Source organism: Sinocyclocheilus anshuiensis, unplaced genomic scaffold, assembly GCF_001515605.1.
Source record: "Sinocyclocheilus anshuiensis isolate Anshui unplaced genomic scaffold, SAMN03320099.WGS_v1.1 scaffold1201, whole genome shotgun sequence".
Classification (NCBI taxonomy): Eukaryota; Metazoa; Chordata; class Actinopteri; order Cypriniformes; family Cyprinidae; genus Sinocyclocheilus; species Sinocyclocheilus anshuiensis.
Genome location: NW_015549617.1, coordinates 155,576 through 182,847, shown reverse-complemented (window position 1 = coordinate 182,847; position 27,272 = coordinate 155,576). Strand labels below are relative to the sequence as shown.

The 27,272-nt window shown below is 36.7% G+C and overlaps 1 protein-coding gene across 3 annotated transcripts in view; it reads right to left on the bottom strand.

Moving 5' to 3' along the window:
- Window positions 1–27,272, bottom strand: part of LOC107659286 (netrin receptor UNC5D-like) — a 175,369-nt gene that overhangs the window by 27,685 nt on the left and 120,412 nt on the right. For all 3 annotated transcript variants that reach the window (XM_016448168.1, XM_016448169.1, XM_016448170.1), the window contains exons 3-5: window positions 11,788–11,931; window positions 10,985–11,088; window positions 2,521–2,701 (exon numbers count right to left, since the gene is read on the bottom strand). In XM_016448168.1, coding sequence (XP_016303654.1) covers window positions 2,521–2,701; window positions 10,985–11,088; window positions 11,788–11,931 — 429 coding nt within the window. The remainder of the gene's footprint in view (window positions 1–2,520; window positions 2,702–10,984; window positions 11,089–11,787; window positions 11,932–27,272) is intronic.

The window sequence follows — 27,272 nt, the reverse complement described above, 5'->3', positions numbered from 1 at the left end:
TATATATATATATACACACACACACACATATAATTAATATTAGTTATATATATAGGCCTATATATATATATATATTTATATCAACACCGTGCCACCGGCGGTAGTTGGTCCATTACCATCGTGGTGGTAAAAATCTGCCACCGTCACAGCCCTACCTACAACCCACATGCTCGATCCCGCCTCACCACAATGGCGGTCGCGGGAACCGAACCGTGGAGTGTAGGAGCTCAACTCTCATCCCTTGAGAGAGAGAGTCAAGCCTGGGTGGAACCAATTATTGTGACCGCATTAAACAACACGCATTTAAATCCCTCCGAGAGCTAAGCGTGCCTAGTTCAAGCAACACCATAATTGAAAGCAGGACATGCTCATGCGAATGCTGATTACTGTCTCTCAGGAGAGAACAGAAAGAAAGGAACTCCTTAAAGGGAAAGCACTTCCTGTCGGATTCCTTCCATGCCCAACCAACAATCCCTGTGATCGGTCTGCCTGCCTCGACAGCCCCCGAACCACTGGTGGTAGGTGCTCAATTCTCATTCCTCAAAAGAGAATCAAGCATACAAGGCATTTCTAAGCATGATCGCATCACACAGTGTGCATTTAGCCTCTCCTGAGTCAAACACACATACACGCTGATTATTCAATTCCCTCGAGAACTGAACGTGCACGCTCCTTCCTCACTCATGCACAAAACGCATCAATCATGCATGTTGTCAGGTCCTCAAACGGAGGCACGCACTAACTGAAACGTTTTGCAGAGTGTTTCCTACACATGCGCAAACAAACGGCTCCTGAAGACAAAAAGAAGTTGATGACATGCATTACAGGCACCCTTTTATACTCCAGCGCTCCGCTAATGACGTCACAGGCTGAGCGGGCCAATGGGATTGGAGTGTTTTCACATGTGCTTCAGACACTGGTCATGCTGATGGCATTTCCCAAAGTGTCCCTTAGCACCCATAGTTACGCCTGTGAGTACCTAATGCACCCTTGGTCAAGATTTTTTCTTTGATTATAACAGTTATAGCAGATTTGAGAAGACAAAAACAAAAATAAAATAATGTTGTGTTATTTCCTTTTCTTCAAGTAGGTGTGCATTAAATAATTTGCCATGCTTAGGTTATCAGCATTAAAAAATCTGTCATTGTTGCTTTTTGCAGCGCAAATTTTGTTTGGAAGGAAGAAAACAACAGTACATTTTCATCAGTTATTTTATCAGTCATTAAATCAGATACAGATAGAGCAGCACAGTAAGATTACATTTATTTGAATGCATTTGTGAGAGCGCGATTGCATATCAATTAGTCCTGCCTGTCTGTGCAACGTCTGTCTACTAGTGAAGCACTGGGTTTTAATTTCTTCAAAACAAAATTCAATTTTCGCTAAAACTTTTCTGTATCTAAGCAACTTTATTGATAAATCACAGGACAGCATTGACAATAAGTTTTTGTTTCTGTGTGTGTGTGATTTGTGATGTGCGAGCTACTGTCTGTATGTGTGTGTGTGTGTGTGTGTGCTACAATAATTGAAGGCAGTACTAGTTTAGAACGGCTGTTAACTACTTGTACAATAAACTGTATAAACTAACATAAATTCCTTCAGAACTATAACTTCCCACACTTACCTATATATCACAGTCTTCACAACCTTCACCTTCTGTCTGATTTGAATGATCGATCAATGTCAAGCTAACTAATGGTATTTATTGCGAATTCTTGCAAAAATTTAGTTATATAATGGGCTGTTGGCATTAATTGTGGTCGTGACGGAGCGGTAGTAGAGCGCTCTCGACTCGGAGTGAGCGAAAACCAAGATTCACCGACTTTCAGAAAATCCTTGATTCATTCAAAATCACGCTGCTCTTCTCCTCACTCCGCTCTCACTGCACTTCGATCTCATACTCTGCTTTGGGGTGGCAAAACTTTTTTAATGTGGACACGCCCCTGGATAGTGGTAGTCACTGGTAGTGGTCTTCACTAATTTGAATCGCTTTGTAGAGTGTATGAATCTCAGCAAACCTCTTAAAGTGAGCTAAAGTTTGTTTAGGTGAAAATAGCATAGCTTTAAGCCTATAGTTTACATTCTTCTGTAATTTAAGTGTCAATAATATATAACTGATCTTAAAGGAAGAGTTCACTCAAAAATTATTATCCAGTTTTCATTTACTCATGTCATTCCAAACCTAGATGTTTTTTATTTTGCTGAAACAATGTTTCAACTGTTTTTGTCCATACAATTAAAGTTGATGGGATCCAAAAAAACGCTGAACCCCACTGACTTTCTTTGTATTGACAAAAAAAGCTAAATTACAGATTAAAGTCATGAGGGTGAGTAAATAATAGTTCACACGAAAAGTGGAAATTATCATAAAGAGGTATAGGACTTAATGAGTTAACAGGTAAAATGTGATAATTAATGACTTCACAGCCCTGTTGCAAGCAGAGAGCTGTTTAGTAGTATTTTTAGCAAACATGAGGAGACAGCACAACAAGTCAATGAAGCAAATCAGTGTCATCTTACCAAACACAACTACAGTAGCTGTAGCACTGCGTCTTTTTGCGACTACGTTACTGGCGAGGCAGGTGTAGTTGCCAGAGTCAGAGAGCCTGGCTTCATTGATGATCAGATTGTGGTCAGCACGAGTGTCAATGTTATCGTCTCCAAGGGAGCTAACCAAATCTTCATTTTTCAACCACTCCACCTGATAAAAAGAGAAGCATTTATTTACCAAAGCTGTAAATAGCAAAAGAGATACCAGTTTCTACACTCAGTTAGAATAATATAAACTGTTATTGAAGGCATAGTTTAAAATAAGATTTCAAATAATTATGACCGTTCGTCTCTGACACTGTATTGCACACTGTGCTTATTTAAAGAAGAAATAGCTCCTATCCCACACAACAATGAAAACAGTTGTTTATTTTTGGCCTTTTTGTCAGACCCGATACTTATTTTTTTTGTGAGATCTGGCAACACTCACTCTTAAAAATAAAGGTGCTTCAAAAGGTTCTTCACAGCGATGCCATAGAAGAACCATTTTTGGTTCCACAAAGAACCATTCAGTCAAAGGTTCTTTAAAGAACCATCTCTTTCTTACCTTTTTATAATCTGAAGAACCTTCTTTTGCCACAAAGAACCTTTTGTTATACAGAAAGGTTCTTCAGATGTTAAAGGTTCTTTATGGAACCATTTAGACAAAAAGGTTATTCTATGGCATTGTGAAGCACCTTTATTTTTAAGAGTGCTGACAGGGAAGTAACAAACACAGATGGAAGGAAAATGGCATGGTAAAAGTACCATTAAGACATACTCAAGTCAAAGTACACCCTTTTTGAAAAACTTGAAGTACAACTAACATACTTAATTACAGTAATGTGATTATTTGTAATTTATTACTTCATAACCTTGGAAGAAACACAAGGTTTGAGGGCACCATTTGAAGAAGACTGGGTTTTTTCCCCCCATCTTAAATCCAACTATCTGATTTGGTTAGTGCTTTCAAAAGAACATGGTATAAATATATATACACTCTAAAAGGTATAAAAAAAAAGGTTTTAATGTTTCCCTATACAGTGAAAAACTAATAGATCTAATGGGACATTTCATATAATTTTACATCAAAATACTGTTAAATGTATATAATTTGAAAGTGAAAAAGAAAAAAAGCCATCTTATAATTTACAGTTAAAAACTGTAAATTGACATTCCCAGAATTTTCATATTTGATGTTTTTTTTTTTAATTAATTTGTACATTAGGGTTTTATGTTACATCTTATGTTGTTAAATTAATGTTTATTGCATTGTTTGAGTCTATGACAACAAGTACCTTCCATATTTTAGTATTTACCTTAGCTTGTGGAAAAGCTACTTGTGATACGTTTTTATTTACCATTTCACTTTTTCTTAATCGCCGGGTTTTTTTTCATGTGGTTGTCAACATATTATAAAGAGAAAAAAAACTGATTTTAGTATTTTGGTATACTATCATCTCAGTTAAAGAAATATATGTTTTTTTATGTAAATGTTTAATCTGTAAAACTTAATGTTGCTACAGTATTTTTTTGTTTTGGTTAAGTTTTGGCAATAACAGCTGCCATTTGTTTTTAACACTGTATTACTTAAAAAAATAAATAAATAAAAAACACCTGGACAGCCTTATAGCCTGGTATATTTTTGCTAGTTTAAGATGGATTTGAGGCACTTTACAGTTAGTCAGACTGTGAATACAGCTGGACAACCAGGTTAAACCAGCTATGCAACTAAGACCAACAAATCGCCCGGTTTAAGTTTTTTTTTTTTTCCAGCAGGGAGTAATACTACTTGTGTATGGAAGTGAAGAGCACACTTCTCCTCTAATGTATTTACTCAAGTTTTCAGGGAAACTTGGGAGTTGAAATAGGCAATTAGCACACAGTGAAAGCAGACCTCTCTGTTGAGGCATTTGCCATGCTCTGCATTCTTGAGCACCACTTCCCCTCAGCCTTTGAAAAGGTGCAGAGCACATGAGGAGAGGGAGAAAGAGAGAACGAAGGGGGGAAAAACATGCTATAAGTAGAGAGGGAGTAAGAAGAGGAAAGGTAGGGAACAAATACAAATTAGCTTGGTAAATGTGTGGCAGACGAAGTGAGAAATGAATGGCCTAATTGGCACATTTGTTTCAATTACAGCGTGGCTAACAGTGGCAGGGCTGATGGAGGAGTTTCCACAGTCTCAAGAGGATCCCATGATTTCATTAGTGTTTCCATCCTGCCTGATTAAGGTCCTGTTGACAGGAAGAGATCAGTTGAAGTGAAGACCTCGCTGTTATTGCAAACACAGGGGCTATTTGGCTGTCACCCATGAAAGCGGGACAGGAGGTCAGAGCCGCTTAATAACATTTTGAACTCAGTAAAACAAGGTATCAGAAAATGTTTGGATCAGTTTTGCAGGTGGTATTAGAGGAGGTTTTTACCCGTGAAGTGTGTGTATGGTGGAGAAGAGGCTGTTGAAACGACTTAATATTTCAGCACAGTAATTACTAAGATTAAACAGCTCTGATAGACGGCCCTCAGCGAGCAGAAATATAACGCTGCCTCACTGACTGTGAATTCAATCAAACCCACACACGCACAACACAACGACAAGACTGACACAAGCAGACACAACTACAATCGCTTTGAATTTGCTTTTGACACCAACCTTTGATAGCAAAGACAGGTAAATCTAAATTTCTGCAACTGCTTTAGTTTTCATCTTTGGTATAATGAGCATAAAATTCAAACAACTTTCAAATGGGTATTTGGTTTTAATGAAACACTGCAGTTTCATCTCTAGAAATGTTTGTGTAAATGAATTCACCTATTTAAAATTAATTCATATTCTTGATAGCTGTATTTGTTGAATCAAAGGTTCTTGCTGAGTAGCTGTCCAAATATATAGAATATACTAAGTATACTAATAACACCTAGTTAAAAAGTCATATATTTAAAATACATTTATTTTATACCAAGTATAGTTCAAATCTATTAACATATTTACTGACATATAGCTTGAGACTTACTGATATAAAAATTAGAATTAAACTTTATTTGGACTACTTGTACACAATGCACATTTCTTAAAGGGGTCATATGATGTTGCTAAAAATAACATTATTTTGTGTATTTGGTGTAATGAAATGTGTTTATGCGGTTCAAGGTAAAAAAAAAACACATTATTTTCCACATACTGTACAACGAACAGCTTGTAACACTCCAAAGAGAAAGGAAAACTTGAAATCGCATCATATGACCCCTTTAATATTAAGGCTAAAATGTGTTTTAATGTCACTTGTATGACCTTTGAATAATATTGGTCTTTAAATGCAAGATATATGGATATAATCAAATTGAAATGCCAATTTTACTTTTGATTAAATATATATACAGGTAACATTACATCAGTGAGCACGGCCATATTCTATGGCAAGGTAAAGAAAAGGGCAGAACTGGCTCCTCCTGCAGATGAAAAAACTGCTTTGTGAAGTTTCATACATTAAAAATGTGATCTTTCAAGGATTATGGGGGGATGGAGGGAGGGATGGGGGGGGGCTCATGTTCATAGTCTTCCTCTCATAAGATTGCGTAATAATATTTTTTTTCCACATTTTTTTTACAGCACTTCAAGTTAAGCCATTCTTAGAAAAGAAAAATATTTAAATATTTTTTTCTATAGGTCTATCAATGCGTGCGGTAGACTTGCATGTGTAAAAGATATCTGCTTTGACTGGATAATCTTTTCACATGTGAAACGAGATCCATATTAGATGAAAATTAACAGAGATACTATTGTTTATTTATTGCAACAGAATCCTGCTTGGGGACCTTTGCGAGAACTTGGCAGAAAGGGCTTACTCCAGTCATGAGAATAACAGACAATGAGCTGGAGAGTGTGGGAAACACAAAGTGTCTGCTTTTGTGGAAAATGGTCCAATTTGTCAAGTAATTCAAGGACTGCCAAGTTCTCAGGGTGAGTAAAACTGCTGTAATGCTACAGTGAGTTGTGGTTCTAATGCTATTAAGCTCAAGTGCTCAACTGCAGAAATCCAAGAGCTGTGGAATCACGGATCTGACCACTAACCCTTTTCAATGTCTCAACTTATGCAATAGAAATCACTATTAACTTAACATTATCCCTGTAAGAGGTCAGTTTCTATTCTACTTAACCTTCTTTTATGATGTTTTGGATAACAAGCCCTACTTATCAGTGTGGTATTTCAACCTATTTAAATTATATTTGTGCCTTACATTTTGGTACGGAGACAATTTCTATGCAGTGTTTTGCTCTTATATGACACTACCAAGTATACATTAATTTACTCCTCTCTTGAAAATAACATGGTATAAAATATGGTGTGAGCAATATAATTAAATTGTGCAATTCCCATTGATGACTGTATTCCCACTGCATGTCAACATGAAATACCACTAGCATAGATTAGCTTTATATCATACAGGATTTACTGCTGTGTGTGTGTGTGTGTGTGTGTTTTTTTGTAAGAGTGTGATTAATAATTTAATTCCAATGTTTCTATAATAAATGAAGATTGAACACATGGCTGATTTTCTTTTTAGTTGTACTTTATCTACACAATTCAAAATTCAAAAAATCAACATACTTGGCATTTCACATGCCAATATATTACTGCCAATCAATATATCAAGATATCATAAACAATACATCTATGAACTGCACATCTGGGAAAAACAATAAAATTAAATATGCAAAATAAATCTTGGCACTGTAAATCAGAAATCATACCTGCAATATTATACAGTATAGACAGTTTACCCCTTTTGTAATGGAAAGAAATATCAGTGGGTCAGTTCAAGTGATCCCTGTAATCCAAGTCATCTCTGTTAAATTAATCCCTCAGTCTCAATCCACAAGTTTGTTCTATTTGCACAGACTCATTGTTTTCTTATTCTCATCAACTCAATTTCAAAATTCAGAATTCCAGTTTATTTTCCAATTCTAGAGCTTTTATATCCCTTGACACACTCTGAATTCAAATGATGAGCCTAAAAAAGGTAAAAAGAAAACACACACACAAGGAATTAACCTTGTTAGACCTGGTAAACACATCGAGGAAAATTGGCAAACACTTCTATGACTATTATGGTGTTGGTCAATCATGGAAAAGTAAAGGCAACCACAAGCATAAAGCACAGGGTTGTCCCTTTCTTCCTCTCCTGAACCACATTACCATTCTTCCCAGATCAGCCTTATCACAGCTAAACACAGAGACAGGATACCACCCAGCTCCAACGGGCCTGTAATTGGCTTGTTAGATCATGATGATCATCCCTCAATTTCATGGTGGCTGTAACAGGACAGGAGAGGGGGGGTGGGTAATGGAAAACGGATAGGAAAACATGAAGTGAGCACTGATCTATAGATCTTTGAATGGACAAGCTCCTGATGCATATTAAAAGTAATTAGGAAAAAAGCAAAAGAAAGCTAAGGAAACCGCTTTATTGAAGTATCAACTTTGTCCCAGTTGTTTCCCCAAAAATTCCTCATTTTGAAAAAAAAATATTTGGATGATGATTGTCATGCAGTAAGGGTATAGAGCTATAAATATGAATCAGCTCAGATCATTTGGCCTTGGATGAATTTGATTTGAGCTCATGATGAAATATCTGGCTTTTGACTGCAAAGGCTGGTGTTTGACTAATCTGAGCACAGCCTAAAAGACATTTTAAGAGTCCATCTAAACCTTTAGATGAGGAGATCCACATACAGAAAGAGATTTAAATCTCAATTTATACAAATAAGATACTAAAGAGATCTTGTGTTATTTTCCTTTCCTCTTAAAGCTTTCCAAGTCAATAGCAAGAAAAGAAAACAGTCAAAGGGAAGGTGAATATATTTCACAGAAAGTTTTGGGAGCAAAATCTCTCTCCAAATGAAGACTACGCCTTAGTAGCATAACTCAGAGTGCATAATCTCATTAAAAAGATTTTTATGATAACACCAGTCTAGACCAACTATGCAGAGAGGCTTAAGCAGCTCTCTGGGGAAACTCATTTACATTTACAGTTGAGCTCTAAAACAGGAAACTTGTTCTTTTTCTAAAAGGTCATTTCAGTGTTTTTTGTTTGAGTTGTAATTACTAAAGTGCTGAGAAGCACCCCACGCACAGTCACAGTATCATGTCACTGTATTCACCACTCAGACATCAGTACTGCTAATATTCGAAAGGACAACCCTTTTAAGGGAATAGATTACCCCTAAATTAAAGTCATCATTATTTATGTAATTCCATGTAATTCTTACCCCATGCTATTTTCCTTCTTCCATAATATCAGTAACTGCACCAAATTGCAGATTTTTGCTCAGTTTGGACCTTTTTTTTTTACTACACGAGTATGAGCTCCACATATACTATTTGAGCCATAAAAGCAAGATGTATCAAATACATCATATATATATATATATGTGTATATGTATGTATGTATGTATGTATATATATGTGTGTGTGTGTGTGTGTGTGTGTGTGTGTGTGTATATATCTCTCTCAGTGGCGTTCCGTCCATATAAGCTGCGAATGCTCCGCATACCCAGGCCATTTGAGAGAATAAGTTCACGGGATAATTCATATAAACATGATTATAAGTTGATCCCTTGTCATTTGAATTGTAACTTAAAGCTTAAAGAGTTAGGAATAAGTACGTAAAATGAATTTTTTGCCAAACGGCAGTAGTTTTCTGTAAATCTACGTCAGTTATGGTTGCTTCCGGGCAGCTTTCTCGCCTCCGCTCTGTTGATATGACTCTTCAGGATTATAGCGCGTTCTCAGTGATTTGCTGGCCTGCGGCAGATTTAATGCGCGAGGTAAACTGTCCGCGAAGCACTCGCCGAAGCGGAAAAATGTGCTGTTGCTGTCAGATTTCCCATTGTCGAAAATCACATTGTGTTTGATGTAAAACCAACTCGACTAAACCAAAAGAAAAAAACAATGTAACTGTATATTTTTGTTTTCTCAAGCAAAGCAAATTTTAAAAGTCCACTCACTCAAGTCGGTTACGACGACGAACTGCAGTCAGGTCGAGACCCCGATGAGGACGACGAGCATGCAGATGAGCGTCCCTGAGACGGTTTCTGACAGTTTGTGCAGAAATTCTTTGGTTATGCAAACCGATTGTTGCAGCAGCTCCGGGTGGCTGGTCTCAGACGATCGTGGAGGTGAAGATGCTGGATGTCGCCCCTCTTATAGCTGACTTCATTTATGTTGACAAAGTACTTGAAGGGAGATTCTTGTCTTCCAGTACTTTCCAGATTTCCTGTGTTTCTGTCCACTGTGCTCTTGAAGAGACAGATGCTGACAAGAGCTCTTCCATTTCATCACTGAATCATTCATAAAGCATTGGTGGCTGCAAGAATCAAACCCTACTATAATCACACACATGTACACTGATATATTGCCTGCTCGTAATCCATGATATGTGGACCTGTCATTTTTGTCCCTTACATGGCCCTTGACTGCACACGAATGTGTATTAAACCAAAATCAATCTATCAAATTTGTCAGTGAACAGTCAGTTGCAGTTCTGTTTAAAGGGATAGTTCACTCAAAAATGAAATCCAGCCATCATTCACTCACCCTCACGCCGTTCCAAATCTGTATGTCTTTCTTTCTTATCTTCTTTTGTGTACTGAGATATTTTGGGAAATTCTTGTTTTTGTGTTTTTTTGGTTTTTGTTTTCTTGGGTCCATACATTGAAAGTCAGTATGGTTCTATGTTGTTTTGAACCCCACTGACTTTTATTATATGGACCAAAAAAAGTTCTAAAATATTTGTATGACTTTCATGTCTATGTGGAACACAAAAGGAGATATTTTGAAAAATATATCAATTTTGTTTTTTGTCCATACAATGAAAGTCAATATGGTCCCATTTTTTTGGACCACACTGACTTTCATTACATGGACCAAAACAGTTCAACATTTCTTTTTTACGTGGAACACAAAAGCAGATATTTTGGAAAAAGTGTCTCAGTTTTCTTTTTTGTGTGTGTGTCCATACAATGAAAATCATAATGTTCCCATGTTTTGGACCTCATTGACTCATTGAGAAAACAGCTTTGGAAAAAGTGTCTCAGTTTTCTTTTTTGTGTGTGTGTCCATACAATGAAAATCATAATGTTCCCATGTTTTGGACCTCATTGACTTTGATTATATGGAAGAAAACAGCTCTTTCATTTTTTTCTTTTATTTCTGTGTGTGTGTGTGGTGTGTGTGTTCCACAGAAGAAAGAAAAAGTGATACAGGTTTGTAACAACATGAGGCTGAGTAAATGTTGATGAATTTTTATTTGTGGTTGAACTATATCTTTAAGCACAGAATTAGTATAGATGTTTAAAACAGCACTGATGCTTTTTTCCAGTCAGAAGAGAGCATGCACTGTCCTTCCCAGACTCCCTGTGGGAATTATGTCAGAGACCTGAGAGGATGGGTCTTACCTCTGCCATGGGCACTCCCTCTGGGGGACGGCAATGCAGCACAATCATGCCCTTGATTGGCACTTCCTTCCCTTGAGGATCCTGCTCGAAGTTCTTGCGGAGGTCTGTTTGAAAAGATAAGAGGCAGCTGTCACAGCGGTCAGAGTTCGATCCAATATTTGGCCTATTTATGCCAATTGCTTTCATCACTCAGCATCCTGCTCTCTCTACGCCCCATGCCCTTTGTTTTGGCAAGCTTGGAAAGGCAGGGCAAGAGAGCAGGAGAGTGCAGTGGTGCTCAATGGTGCTCTGGCCATCTGCTAGAGTTGCAGGTGTCATTGGTTCAGTTCATTAATACAGTTCTGACTGCCTCATCCCCACTGTACTTGTAAAATAAAATTATTTATTTATTTCTGTGCACTGAAAATTCTCTCAATTTGTAGAAAGAAAGAAATACAAGATAGGATAAAAACTAATTTCCCTGTATTAAAGTGGAATAAAAAGTTGTCATTTGATGATAAATGCTAGTGATAAAATAATACAACTTAATAATAACTTGACAATGATAATTATAATTATAGCAAATGCTAATCAAAAATAAATCAATCTGTCAACAGACTACAAAATGTAATTGTTTTTTTTGGCAATAATATTATTAATTCAAACTTTTTAATATGCTTTCAGATTTAAAGCATTTAGTGCATCGTTTAAGAAAAGAAAAAAAAGGAAATACATCAAAGAGATTTCTGCCACTATCTCACAGCAGTCCACCTGTGTTTAGATCATGTATTTCAATTGTAGGTCATGTTTCATGCATTACTCACAGGCTATCCTCACTGTGGCCTTACGGCTCTTCGAGGTTCCTAGGTGACTCCAGGCCACACACAGGCACCAGTAGTCTTCTGGACCATGGAAATCCTCCACCTGCTGCCTGGTAACATTGATCGTCACTTCACGGATTTTCAGCCCTGTATAGCAAGAAACACAAAGCATGAACATCTTCATCTGAATTCACTTCATGTCAATGCCCATTAAGTATTGACTTTCGGTGTTTGGTCACTTCAGTCAGGTTCCTTAATGGCAACTGACCGAAAGAATATACACTGGGTGTCAGAAAGATGAAAGGGTACAAGAGCTCTGTGAATTCTGAGAATGAAGTTTAAAAATATCTTATGCATTGTTATTTAAAAAAAAATCTCTACGACCAGTGAAATGGCTTCGGGTTGCTTTTCCCTTCACGAGCTGCCCTACATAACTCCAGTTTAATTTCTCTCTGCTCCAAGTTCTTGAGTGCATTACTGATAAAAAAAAAACTTTTTTTCTCTCCCTCTCCCACGAGGTCCTTCTTTGTTGTCTGTGCCACAGATCGTTAGCAAGATGAAAATAGCTAGCTGAAGTTGCATTAGCCTTAAAGCACAAGAGCCAGAAATGCTTGTTACCCCTGAGGCTTCATTTAAGACAAATATCTGCAGATGAGACGGTCACAACCTTAACCTTTCAAACTCTCAAATCTATGATCATTAAAACTGTAGAGATGCAATTTAATGTTCCTTGATTTTCAAAATGTCTGACTTCCCTGCTGTGAGCCTAAAGTCACTTTTTGCATGTTTGTTGCATCAGTAAAGGCTTCCATTGTTCATCGGTTTTATCTTCTACCTGTTTCTTCAGTATCTCTACCCTACAAACTTCAAAGAAAAACAATCATACAAATAGGATTAGAAGCAAGATGCAATATGTTGAGAACCCTAATAAACAACCCAGATTGTTTGCTCCTCCACTTGAACATTCTCTCAAACAACGCTGTAATCTGGATTGCTCCTGTACTGTGTGCCTCCTAACAACGGTGCCAGGGACCATATCTGAACACTTTTACCAGATAAATATCAAATAAACCTGAAAGTGCCTGGTAACTACACAGGGATTATTATTGCGGCTCAAAGATAAAATGATGGCATGCATTTTATGTAAACATCAGTTCAAGAAGGCTCAGCTCATTTTGAAACATTAAATTGTTTCCGTATAAGATTGGGATGAGCCGCAGTGTGGTGGGATAAACAGATAAAATGATGCTGACATTGTATTTTGAATTTTGCACTGGAAGATGGCCACAAAGAAGCCCAAACAAACATGACAGTTCTTGTTTGGAAGTGTTACATTTCGTATCCTCAGTTTTACTCTCAAACGTTGATAATAATCAGCATATTTGAGTGATTTCTGAAGGATCATGTGACACTGAAGACAATTCTGCTGAAAATTCAGCTTTGCCATTAGAGGAATAGTTTACATTTTTTAAATTTTTTTATTTTTTTTATTTTAATAATATTGCACAACATTATTGTTTTTACTGTATTTTGATAGATAAATGCAGCCTTGGTGAACATAAGAGACTTTCAAAAACAACAACAACAAAAGAAAGAAAGAAATAATAATCTTTAAAAAGTTGATCCCAAACTTTTGAAAGCTAGTGTATGTCAATCCAGTGAAGAGGATTTCAGATCTGAGCAATCACACTAAGGATTATAAGGAGAAATTAAATAGTTACTGAGGCAGCTAAAACAATGCAAATTAGATGGGACCTCTGCCTCTTTACTAGTCACGTTTCAGCACATCTCAGGGTCACTTTGAACCGTTAGATTCTGATGCAAGAATCATTATACAAGTTGCATTTCTGGCTGGTTGTTTTGAGAGTAAATATTGCAACATTAACAGGCCAGAATGGTTGACTAGTCTGTTTTAAAGTTTTAAGAAAGATTTTCTTTTTCTTTTGTGGAAGGGATACAGCTTCTCAGAGAGGGGTTTAGCATGCTGACAGTGTGCTGTGCTTCAGGGTTTAGCAACAGTAACTGCTGGACTGTCAGTGCATCCATCTGACAGGGGATCCATCCCCTTTAAAGCACCACTGCTCTAGCCATCAAAGCACCACTTTTGCAACAAATTCACCACCTTCAGCAAAAAAAGAATTACTGTTTGATTCTAATTTTCCGTTATCAGTTGTAGCAGCTGTGGTTGTATCAGCATCAGACCACTAGATGAAGAATCAGAGTTGTATTGCAGGGAGCCATGTAGAAATATAAATGAACGATGCATGGTTCTGCAGTAAGCATGTAAGTTACAAGTTTGTAAAATTACTGCCAGTGCCAGGTACGTAAAGCAGATGATGAATATACTTAAGATTCACAAATACCCAGGCCTGGGGAGTAACGAAATACATGTAACGGTGTTATGTATTTAAAATACAAAATATGAGTAACTGTATTTCATAATAATTACATTTTAAATAGGTGGTAATTAAATTACAGTTACATCCGAAAAGCATTTTAGATTACCAAAGTGATTACTTTACATTTTTAATGTCATTTCTTCATTTAATATTAAAGTGCACAGTTTGGGGATTTTAACAAATAAGGCAACTCCATTGAAAAACAAAACTGCGTGCAGCAGCCTGTTCATTTAGCAAATCGTAGTGATTAGTTATTAACATATATAAACTAATTAATAAATGTAACTAATAAATATTAAAAATAGACCTTTTTCAAAAACAATAAAATAAATAAATAAATAAATATATATGTGTGTGTGTGTGTTCCATGGAAAAAAAGTCTTGCTCAGCAGAAAGCAGGAAATCTAGTAAATCTCTTTAAAAGCAACTAGTCAAATATTCATTCAGATAACCCACAGTCTAATCAATTTCAAAATTATGTAGTTTAGTGCATTCCTGATTACTCGGTAGGTTTTCTGAAATTCACCTTCTGTCATTATGTGGTTAACAAAATAAAGTTTCGTTAATTATCACAAATCTTTAAAGACAGACCCTACTGAGAAGATGATACAAAATGAATGATGTTTGCACCACATACGGCACTTATGTCTGCTTTACCAGAATTTGATGTGATTATTCCCTTAAAGGGTTAGTTCACCTCAAAATGAAAATTAGGCTGCGTTTTACTCACCCCCAAGGCATCCTAGGTGTATATGACTTTCTTCTTTCAGACGAATCCAGTCGGAGTTATATAGCTTGAAAGCTCAAAGACAATTTTTAATATAACTCCGACTGGATTCGTCTGAAAGAAGAAAGTCATATACACCTAGGATGCCTTGGGGGTGAGTAAAACGCAGCCTAATTTTCATTTTGGGGCGAACTAACCCTTTAATAAATGAGCAGCTCTCAACCACTGCGGAAAGGAGTCATGGGAGAGCGGGAGGCGAAACGCTAACATCTCATTTAATCAAGTGCCTTCTTGAATTGGTTTTCTCCCAAAAATGAATGACACCGCAGAGAAAAAAAGCAGTCAAGAGCAGCATGGTGTATCCCGCCTGTCCCACAGGTTTATTGATCATGAAAGCAGATTGCCTTCACTTCTGAGCTGACTCTATATGGTCCTGTTAGTCTAGGGTAAATAAAGCAAGACAGACGCCTGTGTTTCATGGACACTGAGAGACACAGACATTATTAATCATTCCCTAGCTGAGATGTTCCATCGACAGCATAGTGTGGGGGATAAAATTCAGCAGCAGGCAAGAAAATCATGAATAATGATGGTGCATAATCCAGCCTAATAGATGAAAATATGAGTAATGTGTTAATAGGAGGTGGTCTTTCTCTGTTAGAAAGTCAAATTTCGAGCAGGAATATTGACAGGTAAGGTGGACAGGTGACATTCCGGAGAGACACGGCTGACATGCTTTCATCTGTCAGCATAATTTTTTACAAATAAAATGCTGTTGACAGCAGAGATGGGAAAGGGATCGTCACTTAAATTCACGCATCCTTTCCATGTGTGGGCCTCTCATCACAGAGCTCTATTGGGGAATCAGCAGGGACCTGGAAATACAATGTTACATTGGAATTACACTGGCTCATAATAAAATTATATCATTCTAATATGTTAATTTGGTGCTGAAGAAACAATTCTTATCATTATCAATGTTCAAAACAGTTGTGCTGTTTAATATTTTTGTTGAAACGGTAATATTTTTTTTGTGATTCTTTTGATGAATCAAAATTAATGTTTTGAAATCATAATCTTTTAAAATGTAAACCATTATAAATGTCTTATCTGTCACCTTTGATCTATCCTTACTGATCTTTTCATCAGTCCACGTGTTCCCTGGAAATCAAACCCATGACTTTGACTGTTGTTAACGCCATGCTCTAAGACAGTGGTTCCCAATCCTGGTCCTAGAGAACCCCCAACACTGCACGTTTTTGATGACTCTTATCTGACACACACATTTGACGTCTTGGAGTCTTCACTAATGAGCTCACGAGTTAAATCTGTTGTGTTTGATTAGGGAGACATCTAAAATGTGCAGTGTTGGGGGTTCTCCAGGACCACTGCTCTAAGAGTTGAACTACAGGAATTGCAGTCACCCCTAGTTGGAAGAGTGTGATTTCTACACTTCAGAATCTCATTTGCCTTTTGGAAATGACCAAGATGTCAGGAGGAGGCTTAACTATGTCAGTAATGCAAAAAACATGCAGCAGATTTTGGGTCTCCTCAAAGCTTTATTTAATCCTTTATTTAGTTAATCCTGTCTGCCTCAGCTGCAACATGTGGCACTACCATGACACAATTTAAGGGACAGAAGCTGACAGGACGCAGCAGTCATTTGAAGCTTTGGCTCAACCAGTATTGGATCTACTAAGCAGATGCCTCTGGTGCTCTGTGTGCAACGGACTGTTAGAGGAAAGTCTTATAAGATCTGTGTAAACCTGTATGAGTGACGGCAAGACAATAGGTGTGCTACATCAATAAGACCTTAAGCATGTGATGCTAAAATAAATGCCTCTGAGATCCCAATAAGCAAGACAGTATAGAATATGAAAAGCAGCACTCAAGAAGAATCACACTTTTAAGTTCACAATGGAGTCACATCAATCAACAACATTTGCAAGTCACTTTTAATACGCTTTACACTGGTTCCTTTCATAATACTTCACTAGCTAGACTCAAAGAAAGCTGCTTACATTACATGACAGCCACGGGGAATGACTTTAGTAGTATTTTAGTGGTTGAACAGACTTAGAACAGAACATGGCACAGCGAGAATGGTGTAATGTTTCATTCCATGTGATTCTTGCAAAGGCTTCCAGCAATTGATTTGTAGATTTTGTCTCCCCTGCTGTAGCAGGGAGATATTATTACAACACCATGGAGAGTGACAACCAATGGAGAACCAGCAAGTGGAGCTGCTGTAGTTATACAGTATTTATTGTATTCCAAGTCAATAACTTTGGTCACTTTGGTGAGAATTTGGACAGGCCAGCAAAAAATGTAAGTACTTAAAATAATGGCATCTTAGCACCTAAACAACCAGCAGGACTGAAAGTAAACAAGATTTTTACCTCATTATCCTTTTCCTGAATGACTGAATCTCAAAACAATTTCAATTGTGACATCAGTGTGGCATGCTATACTTCAAATTAAGCGTGAGCTTAAACTTGAACTCATATGAATTAACAGACCTAAATTGTACTTTTAGAAAATTATTTGTCATATTGTACAGAAGTACAATGCCGATTCAAACTAAAGAAAACCTTCGATTTTTGAGCCAGACAGATTTTAAATGCAAGTCCTGTAAAGAAAATATCTGAACAACTTAGGAAATTAAGTTGCACAATTATTGTTTAAAAAAAAAGGGTTTGTCTAAAACTGCCACTGGTAACTCCATCTGAAATAAATGAATTGAAATATAAATAAAAATATAAACAAATTGCTATATAAATTAATTAAAATGCACATATAAATAAATTGAAATGACAAAATAAATACAAATAAATTAAATCTTAGCTTGCTTCAGGGGGATTGTCCACGTAATAAGAGTTGCTTTGAACAAAAGCATCTGTTAAATGAAAAAAAAAGGGTTTGTCTAAAACTGCCACTGGTAACTCCATCTGAAATAAATGAATTGAAATATAAATAAAAATATAAACAAATTGCTATATAAATTAATTAAAATGCACATATAAATAAATTGAAATGACAAAATAAATACAAATAAATTAAATCAATAGAAACAAACAACAAACAAATAAATGTGTGTGTTTATTTTTATACACGCATTCATTTAACCAATTTTCTCACTATCAGCAGATAGTCAAACAAGGAGCTACAACCCCTTGTGCCCTTGAACAGAGTATTTAACCCTAGCTTGCTTCAGGGGGATTGTCCACGTAATAAGAGTTGCTTTGAACAAAAGCATCTGTTAAATGACTACTTGCATTACTAATGTGGACCTTTACTGGATGGGATTCCAAAGGCTGCGTTCTTCCTCTGTGGGTAACAGGTCATTTCTCAACTAACTTACATAACATTGGTGTGACCTCCTCCGAATGACTCATCTCACTGTGTGCATGTGTGTGTTCTTGAGCTCACAGTGGCAAATGTGACACTTTGCTCAAGGGGTAGAAGCTTAATAGCACATTAATGTCATCCTCCATCACACTCCCCACCCGCTCTGCAATGTCTGCGTGGCAGCTCCCTCCAGCGTAACTCCAAATAAATAATTATCATAACAGCCACGGCACAAAGTGCTATTAGAGCGATGAAGGGAAGACTTCAAGAACTCAAAAATAAAAAATGAACTGAAAGACATAAATATGCACAACATATTCAGTTTCTGAAATAGCACTATTGCATTCAAGGTTTGAACACATTTACGTGCTACTCTTTCCTGATGAACAATTACAGATCTTTGAACTGTGTTATACCAATTTTTTGGGGCCAACATTTTTTTTTTTATTCTCTCTTTTATTATGTATACTGCACTCTGTAAGGCAGATGTACCTAAAGAGGTCACCTTTAAAAACCTTTTCATCTTGCAACAAATACAGCCATAATATAGTTTCAAATTACCATTTTGCATCCTGTTTTTCCACTCTTAGAATTAAATAGGCTGTTTTTGTTCTTGTACCTTTAAAATCACGATGAAGCGAAAGTACTGTCAGGTCTTTCTTCTGTATTTTAAAATCGAAGTGAAACTTACTGTTAAAAGAAAAAAACTTTAGGGCAGGATCTTGGATCTATTAATCTTGTTCATTGGATGGAGTCAGATCTGAATGCAAGCTTGCAGTTGATTGTAAGATAGGGCAAGGTTTAAACGAATTAAATGTAACTTCACATAAGTCTGTCATTTCACATAAAGATTGAGTTATGATATCTTGATAAGAGCTCAAAAAATAGTTAAATTACCATGTTGAATTTAATCATTTATTTTTGTAAACAACCTCACATTAACCAATGCTATTGGTTGAAGTATTAGTCGTTTCTTCTAAAACAACCATATATAGCAAATTACATACGTACCGTATACATCAAGACAATATAATACAGCACATAACTATCATCTCAGTTTTTTAAGAGAGATCAGAAACTATAAAACAAGCTGGTAGATAGGATTACCCCTTAACATTTGCCCATTTGCTCAGTCAACTGCCTCCTGTACTGGTTGCCCGAGTCTTTTACGTGGTCTTAAAGTTGTCTTTGCCAAAAACAAAACTCTTAAAACACAATGATTACCTTATAAAAAGGGATCACTAAATTAAAACAATAAATAGCAAAAAAAACTATAAATTCCCTCCAGTTACATAGTTACTTTGTCCATGCTATTAAAAACTAAAACAGTCTGAAACTTGAAAGGCACAGGTTTAGAAAATCTAATTTAAACTTGTAATTTCGCATAATATCCTCCTTTCCCAAAAAAAAAAAAACAAAAAAAAAAAAACTGCCTCGTTGTGCTCCAGACATGTATGTTGCAGTGCGGGTGTTGAGTGTGCAATTGTCTGTGATAATGCCATTACAGGCCCAGAGAAGATAAGCTTTAACACTAAAATGCATCTGCGTTAAGCGAAATGAAGGGTGATGCCCTGTACTTGTTCTCTTTCACTGCCCTTGCTTTGCAGTCAGCTTCCATTTGTTGTACTGCAAAAGTCCTCTCTCTCTATCTCTGTCCTTCATTTGCAGTCAGCTTCCATCTATTGTAGCGTAAAGGCACTTTCTCAGAAAGCAGCTTTTTTTCGGAGAAGCTGTCGCTAACAGATGTCAACACCATATCACATGTCAGCTCTGACACGTCATAACTATACTCGCAGTGGTCAGCTGGCTCCTCTTCCATGACAGAAAGCTGGACTGAGCCACATGAGCTACAACTGCCCTGAAGCTTTGCTTCGCAGTCACTGGAAAGTGATTTCATCAGTCTGAGACAGAGGAGAGAAGAAATGAATATAAATAACAGAAGCGACAGAGTAACAGGTCTTTACTCTAAGATTGGTGTTTAAGAGCACTTGTAGCACTAAATTAAAATATTTATGGGTACAATCAAACTTTTTTACAATCAAACGATTTTTTAAAATACGTAAATGCCTCAATACAACATCTGAACAAGACAAGTCAAAAAGAGAACAATATAACAAGCAAATGGAGTGAAAGAAACGAAACAAACGCACAAACTTAATTCAAATTCAATATATTATGTACAAGCAGGCAATGAAAACTATATAGAATAATTATATAAAATATGTGATTTGACATGATAAAAGATACAAGATATCTTAGTAAATTACATCCAATAAAAAAAAAGTTAATTAATTTACTTGCACTAAGGTGAAGAATTTGCTTATGAATAATTAATTTTGATATATGATGTTTGCCTAGTAGGCCTAACTAACAAAAATAAAGAACTAATAATGGCTAAAAGGCAAAAGATAAGTGTGCACTAATAAACTGGCAAATTAACACATCTGCATGGTGAATCCTACTAAGGTTAAGCCACTTTATATTTTAGTAATATTCATGCTAAATATAAAGTCAATATGAACACACTGATATAAATACTAATAACTTAATATAAGTTATAATAAAATTATATTTTACTATTTATTATACTAAAGCATAATAAAATATACTTAAATTTATGTGTCTTAATTTGACAACTTTTGCAGGCTTTCTCTGTTGACTTGAAAAGGGCCAAACATCAGCCAATCGCAGTGTGAAGCAGTGCAGCCAATCTACAGTGAAAGTGAACAGCATGACACAACTACATCACTCTCATTATAATCAATTAGGCCGCACACTGCAAGAGTGACAAGACATAGAAAAGTTTTTAATACGTGTTATATTATTTTCAAGTTCACATGTTTTGACTGGGTGATAGCTGCAATTAGTGCCCACATAATTTTACTGTGCACGCACAGTAATTTTCTCTTAAATGCAACAGAAATGCTACAGTTTAGAGCAGGTAACAACTTTTTCTGTTTGAGCTGCATGATGATATTCATATGGTGCTGAAAACAACGAATAAAATAAAAAATAACGACTACAAAAAACACAAAAATGAAAATTCGCTGAAAATGTACTCACCCTCATTCCATCCAAGATGTAGATGAGGTTGTTTCTTCATTGGAACAGATTTTGATGTGATAAGACTATTTGGATTTGAAGTAAGAAGACAACAGGGGATGAAATTTATTATGATGGCATTATTATTATACTGGCATTATTATGGATTATGGACTCTTATTTTGGCCAGAAGTGTTTAAAATGTTTAAATGTTTAAAGTAAAAAAATGCCTTGATGTTTTCATCAGCTGTTTGAACTCTCATTCTGACGGCACCCATTTACTGCAGCCATACACTTCTCAGAATCTGTTTTTATGAAGAAACAAACTCATCTACATCTTGGATGGCCTGAGTGCGAGTACATTTTTAGCTAATTTTCATTTTTGGAAGAACTATTTAAAACTGAAATTAAATTTCTTTCTTTTAAATCACAAACACCACAAAGCGTATTCCAGTTCCTAGTTAACTCTCACTCATTCAAACTAGAGATCGACCGATTGATCGGCCGATTTTTGGCATTTTTTAATTAAAGGGGTCATATGATGCGATTTCAAGTTTTCCTACAGCCCAAAAACCGCCCAAAACTTTAACTGTCAAAATAATGTTATAGAATATGTAAATCAAGGTTGATAAGGGCCATTTTAACTCTTTAAAACAAAATATTGACGACAAAATAACATAAATTATAAATAAGATACATTTCGCAGGTAAACGGATCAAATCGGGGCGAATAGCCTACATTAAAGAGAATTAGGCTACCGAACATGAATAAAATATGCAAGCAGACACTGTCAAAACGGCAATCATGAAATTAACCGATACCCTCGAAACAACACATGCATGGTTTTCAATGTCAGCAGTCAGAATAATCCAGTTTAAATGCAAAAAGTGCCCAATATAAGTGATAGGAAAAAGCAACGTAATTAGCAGGTATTTCACACTCGTTCATGCGCACACCATGACAGTCAACTCAAAACTGTGTCATTCATTGATACTTAATTATAATCCGACAATTAAAAAAATAACAACAACAATAATGCGCTTACCTTCGTGTCGCTCTATAATTTTACACCGAACTAGAGGAAGCCTCTTGTTAAGTTCATATTGTAGAACATAATACAGAACTTTGCACAGTCAAAACTAATCAAGTCTAGCAGTTTTCAAGGATTTATCAATCTGGACCGTTTAAAAGATAAAAGACATGATCGTATAAACCGACATATTTAGTTTCGGTTATGATTAATTCAAATGTGCTCTGATTTCGGAGTTGCAGTGATAGAGCCTTCGTGTCATCTCACTCCACAATAATTCACGTTTTGAGAGTTGAGTCACTCGATCTCCCACTCTTTAACTTATATTTAGGCATTGTGATTACTTGAATATACAGTCACTACATTCAAAATCAGATACGTTATAACTTATCACGCTAAAAACTTGTCACTCATGAATCATAACGTCTGTCTGCTGTTAAGTGCGGCTGTCGACGTTTACATCAGCACCAGCGCCTCTGCAGTGTGTGTGTGTGTGTGTGTGTGTGTAGTAACGTTATGATGACTGATTGGATGCAGTATACATACTTGGGCTTGTTTTGTTAAACAATTAGCCAATGCAATTTATATGTTTGAAAACCGCCAAACTGACCCCAAACCAGCCCAAATTTTGTCCACCCGCCCAATCTGGCAACACTGGCAGCTAAGCGTTGTTTTGGAACGCTGGAGAATCTGGCTGCGTGAGAGACGGAGCAACTCACACTCTGCAGCCGCTTCTTGTTCACACACCGCTTAAGCTATGATGGCAGGGCAAAACAGACGGTTTCGAAAGCGTAATTAATTACTTTTTACCCTACTAGAAAGTCATTTGCATGTGAAAGTAGAAACACATGCAACTCAGACGAAACTTCTGGGCTGATTATAACGTGCATGTTAGCTTTCCTCATGAAATGTGTGTGTAGGTCCGACAATAGCATCCACGATGTCATCACTTGTGGCCAGTGCACTCTTAAGCAGTTATGAGCAGCAGGCTGTGTAATATGTGTGAACTCTTGTATTTTTGTTATCATTTGGCCATTTGACTTATAGCAGTGTCCAGTGTTTCCCATACATTTAGTTATTACTTTGTTGAATAAACTGAGCACTGCACGTTTCAAAGTTAAAATGCAGCACTGGTGTTTTTATTTGAATGTATCTTTGAAAAGTACCGACCGTCTTCAGAAAAGCTTCGATGTCATTTTCATTTCGTCTTTCCTGTAATGCCTGATAAAGTAGCGTTTGTGAGCGCAGCGCTTATTTGATTACAGCCGTTACCGGGGAAACCGCTATATCTCCCGCTCCAACAACGCCTCCTGCTGGCAGAGAATGAATCTGCATTTGCAAGTCTGTGGGAAACACTGGTGGTCTGTCAGCAAACATAAACAAAAAGCATGCTTCAGAACTGTTTTGAGAAGGTGCTTAAGTTTTGAGCCATGTATTATTACTCTGAATTAGGCTACTCTACTACTATTACTATCTGGTACCCTGCAATAATCATTTACTCAAACTCGCTTTTATGAGATGAAGGGAAAAAAAAGAAAAGAAAAGAAAATCGGCCAAAAAAATCGACATCATATATCGGCTGCCCTGATTTCTAAATATCGGCATCGGCCAGTGAAAAACCCATATCGGTCGACCTCTAATTCAAACCATAATACTCCAGGATAGGGCTGCACTCTCTATGGCAGAGAAGAAAAGCATGCAGCACAGTGCTGGAGGAAAGATCTTGCCATTGTTAGTTTGTCACTGCTGCCTGGTCGCCAGGACTCAAGGCCTTCACTTCAGGTATGATGGGCACACAAAGAGCTCATTATCGGGTCTAGGCAGCATCTGCACCCCCTATAATGTTTGGAACTAGTCTGGATCTGCCTCTTTCTATTTGCCTCTAATCTATAGACAGGAAGCAAAAGCGTCATCTAGTTTTTGGTCACATTCAATATGATTCTCCACCGACAACTACACTTATCAACAGAGACTCATTTTTTAACCACAATCCACAGGTTATAATCCTAAATGGAGTAGTCTGTGGGGCTTATTTGTTTGCTGCTGCATAGAAGTTTCAGCTTGTCATTTATCAGTAAAAGACAATAATAGAGGTACAGCAAGCAGCGCAGCAGTCATTTCTTCCTCCTTTGGCAAAGCTGTGATAAATGACTTAGTGGAGGATGATTTTTCATATGATGGTTATGCTCTATAACTGTCCTCATAGGCTGATATTGCAGAGCTCGGAACAAATAAAACCTGAGGTAGTTCTCCAGAATGGGGTTCGTCAAACACCTTTGAAAATTTCAGATCTCTTCCCCAGTCAACACTGAAGAATAAAAGGAAATATATTACAAGTATTTATATATTGTTTCCCAAAGCAGTATTAATGCTCATGTCGGAAGGAAAGCATGCATCTTGCCGTTTTACCAGTCACTGCAAGACCAGCATAAGCGAGGTACTTTTCAACTCCTGCTGAGCTATAATTCAACCGAGCAAATTATTGAAGCACCAGGGATGCTCAGTAACTAGCATCATAAACCACATTCATCACCTTAAGGGTTGGATTATTAAGGCATTCAGTACATCAGCAACTGATTTGCTGAGGCAAAAACCGTAAGAGAGCATATAATTAGCTGATGTATTAAACATGTTTCTGTCACCGATTATGGCACTAATGTGCAAAAATATTACATTGCATAGATAAATCCATCCATCCATTCATGGAATTTCGGCAATCATGGAATTCACAGCAAATTCTCAAGCACCCTCAATGACATTGTGTTTGCCCACAAGCAGAAATAAATGAAGGCATAATCTCTTGGCTTCACATTATTATTTTCAACAATAATATACAACTTGGCTAATAAAAATTTCCATTTTGTGCACCAAAAAAAAAAAGAGAGACATTTTGGGGTAGGGCTTTTTTAATGTTTTTCATGTTCATGAATGCAATTAGAATCAAGATTTAATAAAGCCATGAAATAATGATTATTACAGTAAGATGGATGGGCCTAAATGCTTACATGTGCTCTATAAAACTGACAATAATGGAGGACAGTTTTCAGGATAATTCTCATTAAATTGTCAATTTTTTGAGAGTGGCTCAATATAAAGGCTACTGTGGGCACATTAACTGTCAGTTCTCACCAATTCTGAAAACAGACTCTGGAAACTGTTTGACAGCAGAAGCGTTTGCACTTACGGAATGAAAGCAACAGTATAATTGTGTTGTAATAGGAACTTTATCTTCAATAAAACAGTGACATTTATGACACGAGTAAATTAATAACAAAATAACCGTTCTGACATTACAAACATTTTCTGTCACATCCCTACTGGTGCCTGGACCAATTTGAGAACATTTTTAGAGAAATATCAGTTGATGCACCATGGGAAAACTTTAAATGAATTAGATAAAGATACAAATTTGAGTTGATCAACAGTATTGTCACCCATTTGTTTATTTATGAAGGAGAAATCAGCTAAATTTATCAGCTATAAACGTGACAGCCCCTTCTGTTGACTATTTTCTGTTCCCAATACAAGCCAGAATGAAAAACAAAACTGACTACATGATCTTAATTTGTTGCCACAATAGCAAAAAAAATCCAAAAAATAAAAATAAAAATAAAAATGAATGAAAAACAAAACTGACTACATGATCTTAATTTGTTGCCACAATAGCAAAAAAAATCCAAAAAATAAAAATTAAAATAAAGGAAGGAAGGAAGAAATGACATCAAATGGCTTCTGTCCAACAGGTTTGGACTGGTACGTCTCGTTTTTCACCTGGTCTAAACTCAAGGGCAATGTGTTGCTGCTTATATATGCCTGGTAAATAAGAGATCTTATCTTCCGCTTGCGATGACATTGAAGACCCATGCTCTAATCAATAAAATCCAATTCTTTGTAGATCTGTGGCTCTGATTAGCGTCCCTCTAATCCAATCCTTGTTTTTGTCATCCATTATGGTGGCATGGTGGGTGCTATAAAGGATGTCGTTATCACTGGTTATGAGTTCAGCACTGATGTAAAGCTGGCAATGTGATTGGCCGAAAGGAGACTTCCTCTGGCTCTTCTAATTGCAAATCCACTTGGGCCCACACTGATACATTTCATCGCCTTGGCAACACTGCAGGCAGTGAACCTGGTAATAGGGGAAGTATATTCTCAGGGGAGGAAATTACTGCTTTCCATATTGTAGCTGGACAGAGCAAAAGGGAAGCAGAGAACGGTGAGCAACCTGCCCTAAAAATCTGCTGTAAATCTATTGTACAACAGATCGCAAGCTAGATAAAGAAACAAAACATTCAGTGGAATGAGCATGTGACATCCAGAACCTATTGGATGCTATTTCACATATAAAATTCAATGGTTGAGGTTCTTCATTTAGGACCACTGAACCGGACTTATATTTGTAATGATGACATGTCCTTTGAGGGCAATAGTATGATGAATCTGTGTGCAAGGATACGTGAAATGCAAATGCTCAAGGGTACAGAAATAGGGGCAAGAAAGCATGTTGCAAAGTCTTGAGCATGTATGTACAGTATCGAGATCAGCAAGCAGAAAATCTGTGATAAATTGGCCGGGCAGATCACCAGATGAAATCACCACCGAAACAACAAGTCACCTCATTCTTTACTGTGGACAAAAAACACAGGAAAGCTGCATGGTGCAGCTTGCCAGACCAATTTCTGAGCATATTATCAATGTAAAAGCAGAAATTGAGACATCTTGAGATGTTCGTTTCAGTGATTACATGCTCACTGTAGTGTCCTCTTCCTGTTTTTAGCTACAACAATCCAGCACTGACTGACTACATCCATATCAGAATATGTATTTAAATAAATCCACTGTTAAAGGGGTCATATGATGTTGCTAAAAATAACATTATTTGGTGTATTTGGTGTAATGAAATGTGTTTATGCGGTTTAAGGTTCAAAAAACACATTTTCCA